Source organism: Sprattus sprattus, assembly GCF_963457725.1.
Source record: "Sprattus sprattus genome assembly, chromosome: 3".
In the NCBI taxonomy this organism is placed as follows: Eukaryota; Metazoa; Chordata; class Actinopteri; order Clupeiformes; family Clupeidae; genus Sprattus; species Sprattus sprattus.
In genome coordinates this window covers 12,242,012-12,255,503 of record NC_137922.1, presented here as the reverse complement: position 1 = coordinate 12,255,503, position 13,492 = coordinate 12,242,012, and the positions used below count along the sequence as shown (strand labels likewise).

General features: G+C 44.7%; 1 protein-coding gene across 2 annotated transcripts; it reads right to left on the bottom strand.

The window, feature by feature from the left end:
• Window positions 1-204: 204 nt before the first annotated feature.
• Window positions 205-13,237, bottom strand: rbm26 (RNA binding motif protein 26). 2 transcript variants are annotated; one of them, XM_080833992.1, is made up of 22 exons: window positions 12,844-13,237; window positions 12,139-12,257; window positions 11,780-11,925; window positions 10,732-10,817; window positions 10,337-10,587; window positions 9,537-9,824; window positions 8,681-8,905; window positions 8,155-8,295; window positions 7,666-7,812; window positions 7,293-7,404; window positions 6,779-6,950; window positions 6,120-6,281; window positions 5,562-5,687; window positions 5,205-5,273; window positions 4,842-4,964; window positions 4,566-4,640; window positions 4,001-4,165; window positions 3,320-3,428; window positions 2,839-3,041; window positions 2,291-2,377; window positions 2,007-2,120; window positions 205-1,532 (listed from the first exon to the last, which is right to left on the bottom strand). In XM_080833992.1, exons 1-22 carry the CDS (start codon window positions 12,900-12,902, stop codon window positions 1,446-1,448), a joined length of 3,066 nt encoding a protein of 1,021 aa, XP_080690118.1. In that variant the 5' UTR covers window positions 12,903-13,237; the 3' UTR covers window positions 205-1,445. The 2 variants fall into 2 exon arrangements, with proteins under 2 accessions (XP_080690118.1, XP_080690119.1); XM_080833993.1 differs by having other exon boundaries at window positions 5,562-5,684.
• Window positions 13,238-13,492: the final 255 nt, after the last annotated feature.

Here is a 13,492-nt window from a genome sequence, read left to right as displayed (position 1 = left end):
GGGTGTGGGGGCACATGAGGGAGGGAGGTGAGGGCTGAGGTGGACACGTGTTTCCATCATCTAAAATCGACCCCGTCAGCAGTCCCATCACTGAATAATGAAAGTAGATGACGTTGGCAAGGCTTGCCCACAGATATGCTGCAGGCCAACAATACCAACAGCCATATCCTTATAGAAGTCACAAGATTGCTTCACAGTGGTCTCCCACAAACACAGACTTTTACTGAAGGTGAATTAGGTATATTTCTCTATAAAAAAATACTTTTCAAATTGTCCATTTCAAAGTTGCAACATAGTAGAATGTATAAAGACAGTAAGAAATCATAAATAATAAATAGTCCAGGTTGTCTGAAGTCTTCCAAGTTGACCAGATGGGTAGAGCAGCGTCATCCCCATGAGCACCCTGAAGTGGAGCTAGCGAAGGAGAAACAAGATACGAGAGTTAGTGGTCATCTGTGTAATGAAAACAGATGTATTAGTGGATATATTATATGATGATCAAAGCAAATGAATGATCCGATGCAGAAATACCATAACGATTTAAAGCTTTGTCTTACCTTGATTCATGCCTCAATAACTTACCAGACCACTCGGCCTCGGACTCAATGGAATATGGAAAGTGTAATTCCACAAATTGTGGATGTTTCACTTGGAATATTGCTTTTAGGTGAGATCTGGGGGGTGGGGGGGTTGAAATGGTCTTTATTTTTTTCAGCTTTTCCATCTTTTCTTTTTTTCTCATCTTTTTGGGCCATTTAAGGCAGATGTTATTTCCAATGTCTCTTTTTTTTTCTTTTTTTTCTCTCTTGTGGTAGCTGATTTTTTTTCAGACCATTTCAGTTCTTTATTTTCTCTTTTTTTACATTTCAAAATGAAAGCCAAGAATCCAGAAGCGTACAAGGGCAGTCATACAAATCATTAAAATTTAAGACATAAAATATGTACATCAAATGCAACAAGGCTGGACTATGAGGCTCTTAATTTCTAAACTTCTGTTAAAGCACCCCTTTTTCATCATCATCATCATCATCATCATCATCATCGTCACACAAACCAGTCTGCAGTCAACCCATAATCACAGTCATAATGTACCCAAATAATTCAGTCGGACATTATCAAAAAAAAAAAAAACTTCCACAAGCAAGCCTTCAAACCAAAAAGGATACTTTCAACTTTGTTTTTTTTACATCATAAAAAAATAACCAGAAAGTAACGTTGTGGTATATACACACGAGTCAAATTTCACACACAGATCAACCGCAGGCACACTTCGCCCCCCACCCCTCCCTACCCACTTCTGTAGCGCACGTCTGGTCTAGGGAGTTAATAACAGCAACGGAAATGGGACTAGATTATTAAAAACAATGTCAAGAGCTAGAGGGGAATGACAAGCACAGCACAGCTGAGCTCAGTGCAGGGCCTTCCACGTCCTCCTCCTTCTCTCCTCATCTCCTCCACGGGCGTGACTCGTGATCATCGTCTTCATCGTCGTCCTGCAGCAGCGCGTCGTCCACCAGCGAGTCCTCCTGGAACTGCCAATCAAGGAGAGTCAGGATCTCCGCATAAACCAAATCACAAGCAGCATGTGAAGGGTTAGTGAAAAGACTTGACCAATCGCGTACCAATTAGTGCTATAGGTCAGCCAATCACACACCAGAGAACAACTATTCAATCCATCACATCCTCACAGGATAACTCTGATGACTACATATCACAAACATAAGGCTTTGTGATAAATCACTGTCACTAAGTTTTCCATTATGCCTATGTCTACTAGTTTTATTTTATTATTAAAGTTTGTTTCTACTATGTTGGCACTCTGAGATTCTTTTGAATGAAGAGTGTGATACATATAAAATGCATTATTATTATTAGTAGTATTATTAAGGGTCAAAGCTAAGCCAATCAAAGAGGAGTCCGAGTTCTCCATTCACCACAAGAAAGCATGACCTCTTCGTTGACCTCTGGCTGAGACAGTGCACTTTCCCTATCAGAGAGGACCTTACCTCCTCCTCCTCGGGCTCAGCCTCCTCGTGGTCACAGGAGGTGTGCATCACAGGCGGCTTGTGCCATGACAGACGCAGCTGCTGGTTGTTAAACCTCACACCATGCATTGCCGCCTGAGAGAGGGAGAAGAAGGGGAGAGAGAGAGAGGAAATACACATTTCTAACAAACATAATGTGAACGTGTTGAAAAACCGTATCCTCAAGAGAGTGGTTGGTTGATGAGTGTGTGTGTGTGAGAGTGTGTGTGTGTGTGTGAGAGAGAGAGATACAAAGATAGTCTCACCAGCTCTGCTTCAGCACGTGTCCTGTAGGTAATGATGGCATTCTGGCTGGAGTCTTCCATCTGGCAGTCCTCAATATCCCCAAATTGCTTTAAAATAAGAAACACACCAACACTGGTTTCAGTACCACTCAAAGAAAAGCACACAAATGCAATCAATCATAATCCTTCGATTGATAAATATCCCCTTAATTTAACTCTCAGCACACATTGGTGCACTTGCTTATGGGCTATACCATCATTGATTTATGCTGAGATCATGTAGCAGGAACCATTTCCTTAATGTAATGTGCACTACAGAGTGTTCTACTTTGCTAGAGTATCATTTGCTTCACTGTGGTTCAGACCAGGAAAACCGCTGAAGCAACCGACTTTCAGCTCCCCACATTGTAGAGAATGCTATATAGTGCTGTTGGAGAGAACATTTTGCCTGTTTGCCCTGAACACATGGGAAAAACAGCCTGAAGGGGAGGTCTAAAGGGCCATAGAGAACCCCATCCCTACCCTATACATATGCACGCATTAACATGTACGGATGTTTGTGGACTCACTGCAAAGTGTGGCAGCAGCTCTACGCGGTCTGCGTCGCTGAAGCCGCTGATGTCCAGCGAGCGGGGCCGGTGGTCAACCGCCGTATGCATAGACTGGGCCCCGCGCCCCCGGCCCCTCATCCCACGGCCCCTACCCCTCATGCCCCCACGGCCCCTCACATGAGCCCCTCTGCCCCGCCCTGGAGCTAGGAGCCCCCGCTTGGCTGCCTATTAGAGGGGACGGAAGAGACAGAGAGGACTGTTATCCATCATCAACACTGGCATTTATCATCTATCTGTTTTAATGTTGCTCATATTACAATGTCTTTTGTGACTGCAATCTGTCTGTTCTCTGCATCTCTAGGTCTTTTCTTTTACCATTTAGCCCCTTCATTACTGTCTTTTCGTGCAGGAACAATCAGCACAAGACAAAGTGCTATGAAATTTGATTAGCAAGCCTCATTAGAATAAAGTCCAAAGCATGTGTGTGTGTTTGTGGTACGTGCCTCGAGTTGGAGTTGTGTGTATTTGATCTTCAGCTGGGCCGTGTCCTCTCCTGCCTGGGTCTTCTTGTAGAGGTCCATTTCTGTGTCCAGGAGATCCTTCTGTGCCTGGAAAACATGTTTCACAATCATACACATTAATACCAACCCCAATAATAAAAAGATGAAAGTACTCTTTCTGTTCTTCTGCCAGGTACAACTATTTTGAGGCCGCTTTAATACGGTAGAATCCATAATTCTAATTCAATCAACTTTTGTCACATTCAGCTAATTACTGCAGCTTTCCGTTCAGTATATATTTATTTTTAAACAGTGGCTCTGACTGAATCATGAACAAATTTAGCCAATCCGCACATTGCTTCAGGAGCACTGAAGGGAGGGGAGTCATTTGATTGGCTTTTGGGCTCAAATATTAACAAACTTTCACCAGAAATGTGCCTCAGAGGATAACATTCATCACTGTGCACAGAGGTATGACACAGTGCTGTCCTCCTGTGCTTCAAAAGTAACGAAGTATGTCCCTGTGCTTCTAAAAACTGCATTGTCTGCCTGATCTTTTAAAACAACATTAAGTGTGTGCCAGAGCTTTTCAAGTACCAACCTATGCTCCTTACAATAATTACTGTTACTTCCAATACTGTGCCCCTGTATTTTTTTAGAAGGATGTCAATGCTGCGTACCTGTGCTTTGCTTTTGGTCCCCTTGAGCAAGCCGGGACTGGAGAGGCCTTTGATCTCCTCCTGAAGTTTGGTGATGCTCCCTGTAAGAGTGGTCAGAGTGACCATGATCTGGACCTTGTCCTCCGCCTTCATGCTTTTATTCCTCTCCAGCTTGGAGATCAGTAGCTGCGGGACGGAGAGACACACACAGACACACAAAGGGGGCCATTAGATGTGAAAGAGACACACAGATGATTTGTTATTCAGCCCCTCCCTGTCCCACTCTTCTAAAACCTCCATCAAACTCCATTCTCATCCCTTTACCAATCTGCATTACAATTCTTCTCCTCCGGCTAAAAATGGGAACAGGCGGGCACACAAAGGGTCACTGGCTCCTATCAAGAGACTGGAGAGTATGTTACTGTCTGGGACTGCTATGGCAATCTTAAGGTTGGTATTACCAGGATCCTGCATACCTGCCATGTGTCATCGTTATTCACTGGATCAATTAATACCAACTACCCACCCAGCCACGGAGCTGGTGTGTGTGCGGAGCGCTAAAGAGAATGGCGGGCCGCTCGCTCACCTTCTGGGCCTCGATGTGCTTCTCCAGGATCTCTTGCTTCTTCTTCCTCACGTCCTGCTGCAGCTTGAAGGCTTCCTGTGAGAGCAGTGGGGAGGGAGAGTTCACAGATCTGGACTTTCATTGCATTTCCACTGCAGCAGACCACACACACACACACACACACACACACACACACACACACACACACACACACACACACACACACACACACACACACACACACACACACACACACACACACACACACACACAGCTGTAACTTCCTGACACACTCACCTGCTTTCTTTTCAGTGCTTCCTCAGGACTGGCTGTGCCCATGAATGGCGCCCCCTTGTGGCCCATTTTAACTGCTGCTAGGTTGTAGACCGTCTTTGTCAGCCCCGTAGACGTAGAGAAGACCTAAGTTACAGACCAGATATGTTTTACTAAAATATAAACGTATGTGATACAAAAACAACAACAACAAAATATCAATATCATCAATAAACTGTCTAGAACATCCCATGAAAAAGAAGCTAGAAATGCATCCATGAACTTATGCTGCCATCTGGTGGTTGTCTGAAGGCATGGTTACAGTTTGAAAATAAAGGGACACTGTCAAAGGCCATGCCTCGAACACCATCAGCAGCCTGCTCTTACCTGTCCTCCTGGAGCCACAGGTTTAGGGGGGAACCCTAGCCTTTCCTTCACAGACAGCTTTGATGCATTCTTAAATCAAATAAAACATGTTTTAAAAGCTGGTCAATGCAATGTTCACTGTGTGCATGCATGCATGGTGGTCAGACCGTAAAGCGATAGTGCTCTTTTAGAGACAGTGTTCTTACTTCATTCTTGAAATAAGTAATGGGCTAGGTATTTTCAGAGGTTACGATCTCTGTTAGACAGAAAATAAATCAGATCTGTAAGATCTGAACCAGAGTTCCTGATATGCTCACAACACAGTCAATTCCAAACAAGGTCACACAGAGTAATGAATTAACACACACACACACACACCTGTGCGGCGGTGCTGGGGTCCTGTGGCAGCTCAGCGTTGCCGGCGGGTAGCGGGCCAAGGCGGTCCTTGACCGACTGCTTGAGGGTCGTCCCTGGCGGATCCTGGGACGGCTGGATGCCCTGCTGCTACAGAGAGGAAGGAGGGGGATGGGAGACACACACACTTTCAGGAAGAGACACGTATGTGCAAGATGGCATCACACACAAATGGGGTATGGGTCCATTTCTGAGGGTTAGTATAGAAGGGGCACATGAAACTAACAGGGTGTGACTGATGGACTGCCACCACAATTGCCATAGTTAATACAAACCACACACATTTCTGCTGAGACAACCCTTCAAGCTCGGGCGCAAATATCAGACGGATAAAAAGAGATAAAAGAGTTCTTCTATTGTATGACTGAATTCTCTGACAGCAAATGTGTCATTTCTAAGAGCTGAAGGTGAAAAACTGCACAGAAAGGAGTGCTATGCCTGTGTTGGATACGAACGTGACTGCAGGCTGTGTGTGTGTGTGTGTGTGTGTGTGTGTGGGTGCGTGTGTGTGTGTGTTTCTACCGTGTTTTGGGAGGGGTGTGTCTGTGGGAGGTCGTCTCTGTGCCAGTTGACTTTGATGAAGCGGTTGTTGAGGATGGCCTCGGTGCTCAGCATGGTGCGTTTGGCCTCCTCATAGGTGGAGAACTGGATCAGAGCCGCCTCTGGGTCATTCCTATAGGCCACCTGCAGACATAGACACACACACACACACACACACACACACACACAGACACACACACACACACACAATGGAAAACACGCATTTATAGTCAGGCTATTGGATAAAGTTAAGCATGCGAAAACAACCATTTCAGTTCTGAAGAAGGCCAGTGTGATCAAATTAATCTAGCTGAAGTATCTGCTCACTGACAGCCAGCTAAAACGTTTTTTTTTTGTTTTTTTTTGCATCCAGTCTTAGACGACTGATTAACAACATACGTTTACTCCTCATGCGAAAAACTGCACAGTCCAAATTACTACTGCAATTACTACACAAACAGTGTCACCAAGACGAGGTTAAGTAATCTAGAAAAGTGTGTTTGGTTGTGTGTGAGAGCAAGAGTGTTGAACTGTTTGAGTACATACTAATTCCAATACTTTAACCGCTTTTCTTTGTATAGGTATATGAGGGGGTTCACTTGACTAGTGATACGCTTACGTGTATATATACATAGACTTGCCTGCAGGTTAACAATGGTGCCAAATTTGCTGAAGTGCTCATTGAGTTTGCTGATGTTGTTGAGCTCCGGCGGGATCAGGCGGACGTCCAGTTTGGTGTTGGCCAGGCTGAAGGGATTCTTGTTATGGAAGCCCTGGTGGTTTGGCTTATGTATGTAGCTTGGCCTGTGCATGCTTGTGTGTGTGTGTGCGTGTGGTGGAAGAGAGAGGTGGAAAGAGAATTACTCAAGGCTCTTTGTGACTAAGTAATTGGCATCTTAACTGCTAGCCTTAGTTCTGTTCAGTGAGGTGCCGAGTTTTCTGATAATTCACGTACCGCTTACCGCTTAATTTGTCAGTGAGTGAAGTGAAATAGAACATCCTATGACTGAACAACAGCAGAGAAGCTACTGTATACAATACATCAAAAAGTGATGAAAGCCTTATCAAGGTTATAGACAGTACGTGTATGGTTAAGAGTATGAGTGCGAGAGTGCATGAGCATTAATGTAGATGACGGTGTGTCACTAGGCTTACTTTTCTTGCCAGGGCTTCTTGACTGGCCCTAGTCCATCGTGGGGTCCACCTAACCGCTTCCTGGAGTCCGACTCCAGAACAATGCGCATGTTGTTGCTGTTGGACATCTTGTCTGTGGGACAGGAGTAACAGTATTACAGAAAAAAAGATAAAGACCGGACGTACCTCAACTACTAACAACAGCAATTCGTTTATAGTATGCAACGATGATAAACAGAATAGCAATACCAAATAAACTACTCAAGCTACCAAACCTTTGAAACCAATGTGCAAACTTCCAGTGTCTGAGTGTACTGTGACATTTATAAATGTGTATGTAACTGTATCTGTGCTGGTTTGGGTAATTTTGTATGAGTCTGCGTGAGTGCCAGACCTCGTGGCGGAAGGTCCACCCCTCCCATCGTCAAGCCAATCAGGTTAGGTCTCAGGTTAGGTGGGTTGCTACGGTTGTGACGGAAGATGGGCCTGCTGCCACTCATGCTGGGAGCCTCTGGATTGTATCCATCTGGCTCAAAGGAGTCTGCAAATATAAACACACACACACGCCACAAAAAAAACAATTAACATACCAAGAGAATGTACCCACACTTATATTGTTTTTAAGGTATAATTTGGTGAAATTTTAAGAACAAAACTCTCGTTACGCAAGTGTGACTCAAGGTAATATTACCCTTGAGTCACACTGCAATCATTTTCTCTTGAGGCCTTCCATGTTAACGAAATAGAATGAGTTTCTCGACAGGGTTTACAATTTTAAAAACGCATGCTGACCTGGGAGATCATTTGAGCACTACGCATTTATCTTCTTACACACCCGCAAAAACACGGACACAGACACATACACACACACACAGTCACTTACCAGGGGTGAAGAGAGGGGGAGGGGGCTGTGTGATGGGGGGTCTCACCCCTGATGTAACAATGGTGGGCACTGAGCTGGTAACGGAGTTGGGGGGTCCGTCCATGCCCGAGGGCTGCAGTGCTGGGAGAGGGGGTGGGGGACCTGGTAGGGCAGCACCGAGGTCAGAGGTCAGATTAATATAGACAGCAGATGTCAATCATATAAATATCAGATAAATGTAAATAACAGACGGTACCCTGGGCAACCACTCACATGGGAAGTGTTACATACCAAAACAAAACTGCAATGACCAGTAGGCTTTGCATGAGAAATGAAACACCATAGATGCCTTCTAAAGCTTCACCACAAGTTGGAGCAGAAAAAGAGAACTCAAATGGCCACACTAGTCATGTGATACACAGCCTTTAAAAAAGGTTCTCTTTCAAAGAAGATATAACTGATATATGGGGCTCTTCCAGAGAGGAAGTACAGGCTATGTTCATGTGGTAATACACAGTACCACTAGCTGATGCCCAGCGGTTCGTACCTGCGACTGGAGGGAGACTGGGGGGCATGGTGCCTGGAGGGGGCACAGGCGGCCTGAGGTTGACAGGTGGCAGCAGGGGCGGGGGAGGGGGCAAGCCGGGGGGAGGTGGGCCGTCCGGGGGTGGCTGGAAGAGGGGGATGCTGGGAAGGTTGACGTCCTCCACTACCACAGGGTCACTGCCGTGGTCAAAAGGACACATGTCACCTCGCATGCAGAAGCCCTTCTCTGAGGGAAGAAAGAAAGAGCGAGACGGAGAGGTTAAGTCAATTGGTAAAGAAATGCAAAGAAAAAGTATACTGCACAACAGTACCCTTTCACCCTTTTTGAGGACATCCAAACAGGCAAATGATATCTGATATGATCTCTGAAAACATGGAACTATGGAAAGAAATATCTATAAAAAAAAACACAGTAGTCCCTTTAGTACATGGCAATTCATGACCTTTACAAAGCCCCTCTGATACTGAAAACAAAATCGACATTAGAATAAAGTGAACAATAGATTAAAAGGACAACTCAAGAATCTGTTCAGATGTAAAAGTGAATGAGAGGCAGTTATTGTTATGAAATGTCAAGTCAAGCAATTCATAACTTTAGAATTGGACCATCAACCAGTTCATGGTACATTTAGATGTATCCAGGGGTCTGCATTCCTATGTAGTCAAATCGTTATCATTAAAACTGTTCCGGTTTCTGATTTGTATCTGTGAAGTTACACCCCAAGTACATTTCGTTTTAAACTAAATAGGCGTACTTTCTTAATTGTCCAGAATATAAACGTTTCAGCCAAAGTGACTGTTTTAAAGTTAACATAAAGGAGCGTGCGGCTAATCACTTTTCAAAGCTGCCATCTTACCATCATAGTCACGGCAGCGTTTCCTCTGTGGAGGCGGCGGTCCTCTGGGGTAGGGTGGAGGCGGGTGGTCCAGCTGGTGGTCTGGAGGGAAGTCAGACCAGGTTTCTGTGACATTGTTGCCGTGGTGGGCGGGGGCGATGACTGTGATGGTGCTGCTGAGCGTGGGGACGGGGAAGTGGGTGGAGGAGGGGCCAGGAAGGAGGGGCGGGTTTGAGTAAGCATCAGGAGGTCCTCCTTCTGGCCGGTCCACCCGGTCCTGCTCGTACTTGCTCTTCCCAGAATCCCTCTCTGTTAAGAGACACAAAGGACATGCCATCACGACTGGGAAATGCCATTTTTGTGGAACTTTGTGTAAAGAGACATATCGAAGGTTTCTCCTTCTTTTGTTGGCATGCTTAACTGTGTCAGTTTTACCACCTCTGCCACTTATAAAGATACAATTTCCATTAATTTCAAACCCAAATGATGACAACGCTCAAAATTCCTCCAATTATCCTCTCCAATGACTGCACAATCTTGGGAGTCTCAAGAGATTTACTGTGCAATGGATCTCACCTGTTGCAAAGATACATCTCCAGCACAGACAAATATACACATGTAGCGGGCCCTTTGGTTAAACCCACTTGAATTCAGGTTGGACGTACTGCTACTATGCAGGTTTTGATCTTTTTTGGGTTTTTTTTTCCCCTGCCCACGCACTCCCCATTTCTCTCAGCAAACTCACAAACACGGGACATTTTGTTGTACCACGGGTTCATTGCCTGCGAAGCTGTTCTTTACTCAGCAGCCGGGCTGCTCACCTCTGCTGCGGCCAGGGCTTCTAGATCGTGAGCGGCTGCGCGTGCGATCGCGGTCTCTCTCACGGTCACGTTCCCGCTCGCGTTCTCTGTCACGGGGGCGCTCTTTGCTGCGACTTCGGCTGCGGCTGTAAGAGCGGCTGCGGCCCCGTCGGCGGTTGTAACGGTCACGGTACGAGTCGCGCCTGGGAGGCGGGTTCCGCTCGTACTCACGCTTCCGAGTGCGGTCATCCTTCTTACGGTCGTCAACTCTCCTACGGGATGCACAGAAAAAGTTGAAAAAGTTCCAGACAGGGAAGACAGAAGTGCCACAGAGAGAAAATAAACTACACTGTTATCAGTCTTTATATTTAACCTATATTACAGGTCGTGGTCTTGAGCTTCTGTTCAGCTCTTACCTGCTGTCCCGACTGTAGCGACTGGGCTGGGGGCTGTGGTTCACCCTTCTGGAGAACTTTTTATCTCGGTCCTCCTCACGACTGGGCTGTTTGGGCAAATTACCATTAACTGGGGTGTTTAAACACTACAAAAGGTCACAGCTCTAAGCAAGTGGAATGTACTATTTTTGAACAAAGGGAAACCACCACAAATGTGTCATCCAACAGTAAATGCTTTTGCTTTGGTTCTTTTATGCCTTTTGTTAGTACAAACTACCCAAATTGCAGACTGTGCTATTCAGATGCTTGGGATTTGCACACATTCTGAAAAATGCATTAAAATGTGTATGGCTGGATTACAGCACCACCTTAACTTAAATTTCACTATACTGAGTGATAGAAATAATTGTTAAACTCTGACTATAATCAAGGATACATGCCTTTGTATTAATCATATGCCTTTGTGTAATAGATGAAGGCTTTTCTTTGTTTCAGTATAACTTTGATTCTCAAGTGCTGATGCCTCTATATCTGTATATGTGCTTAGAAGTGAACATTGTGTGTGTGTGTGTGTGTGTGTCTGTGTGTGTCTGTGTGAGAGAGAGAGAAAGCAAGGACCGATAAGAAGAACTACTTATCCTTCTTCTCTGCCTGGCTAAATGCATACATTGCGGAAGAAAAGCGTGATGGCCTCAGAAGAGGGAAACCCACCATGTGATTATCTCTGCTGACATAATACTACGGCATCAGAGAAGGCTCATTTTAAACATATATAAACACCTGTGTTTAACTTTGCCTCACTTTCACCTGCCAAGTTGTGACTGAGCCCAAAAAGCTTGTTGTTGAATACAAATGTAATTATTCACAACTCCGGAGTCCGAGGTAAACCTTGAGTGTGAATTTTCACCTAACACAGAGCTTTTACATTTCTGTGTGGATTTGACACTTTCCTCTAACCCACTTGCAATCCCGGAAAGGTTCACTGCTAGTACCTTGTGTCACCACTTGGTAACACATTTCACAACTCCACACATTCCCCCAACCCAACTATTACCCAGGGCGCACTCACCTCTTCCTTTCTTGGCTCATCCTTGTCTGTGCGCTGGTGCGGGTCGGCTGGGCGGCTCGTTGAGGCAGGCTGCTCGGGGACAAGCTGAGGTAGATAACTCTTTGAATTCAAAGCTTCAAAAAGTTTATCCACGAATATTTGGGTCTCTGCAAAAAGTCATGAAGTCAGTAAGCATAACTTCAAGGAAAAAATTGAATCATAATGGGCAGCAATATGGTCTCTGTTGGCAACCTCGGATTTGAGGTTTTACTTTTTAAAAGGTTTTAACATAAATATAGCAAAACATGGTGACCAGTCTCCATCACATGTTTAGTGCAGTATTTTTAGAACAAGTAACTGGTGTATTGATCAAAAGTTACCTTTCTGTAGAAAAACATCCAACTGGTCGTTGCATAGTGCTTTCAATTCCTTCTCCGACTTATCTTTCTTTACCAAGGCGACAACATACTTGGCAAGGGCAGATGGGTCTGCATCACATCTGCAAAATAGAGGAGTATAAATACGACGTGAATGGAAAACAGAACTGTGCAAGGAGTAACCTGTCATATCCGTTGTGAGGATGTGTTTACTGCCTGACCAACCTACCTAGCTAACAAGAGGTGGAAGACAACGGGTGACCATCCTCACTCTGCCAAATTGACAGCAAGCATTAATGTTACTTTTCAGCAGAAGCACCCCAGTATATACCTATAACAATGCAAAATGCTCTTAGCTAACCATTTAGACTGAACTTGCTATTTTACGTTCCATAGCAGTTAACTTTAGACCAGATTAGTATTAGCTAGATGGCTACCTTACCCTAACCTATTCTGCCACTACAGAATACATACGCCTAACCACAACATACGTGGCCAACCTGCAACCTTACCAGGCATTCCCGCGTATAAGCTTGACTATTTATGTCACCATGGACTACTAGGTGGTGATTTAGCGAGGTGTTAATAATTCTTTATTAGAGCAATGAAAAGTCTTTCATTGCAACGCCACTTCTTAGCCGGCGCTGTTCACTCCAAGTCACGTTAACGTTAGCACGTAACTAGCTGGCTCGGTCATTTCCAACTTACATGGGTTCAAGCGTTTTGGAGAGCCACGTCTTCAAGGCATCGAGGTTTTCAATAATCATCGTTAATATGTATCATAAATGATCTCCAGGTCTTCAGGGCTGAAACAATTCAGAGAGAACTGACTAGCCAGGCAGTCACCTAGCTGTTAGCTTTAGCTAGCTCCTGTCCAATGTGCCAGTGTTCCCCAGCGTGGAGGCCCAGAGACGTGGTAGAGTAATGATTTTGGAGGCGCCTGTTCTTTATTCCTCACTTCACAAATGATTTGACTATCTGGGCTGGAGAACAGCACAAGTTATTCACAGGCGTTAGACTTCAGACATTCACTTGCCGGGCTATTGACAAGCCATTCGATACTCTTTCAGCTGTTCAGTTTTTATTCCTCTTACTTTCTAGAAATGGCGACTGTTTACTCCCGTTGTAAAGCATCGCGAGATTTAATAAGGTCCCAGACAAGCCTAAGGTTTTCAGAATCAGAATCAGAATTGTATTTATTGCCCATTAGGTTTACACCTACCTGGAATTTGCTTTGATACATATGTGCATACAATAAACATAAAACACAATAAGAACTACACATAAAAAAACAATATATAAAATAAAAGATACATAAAAAAGTAAAGTAAAATGCGAAATGCAAAACAGGAGTGCA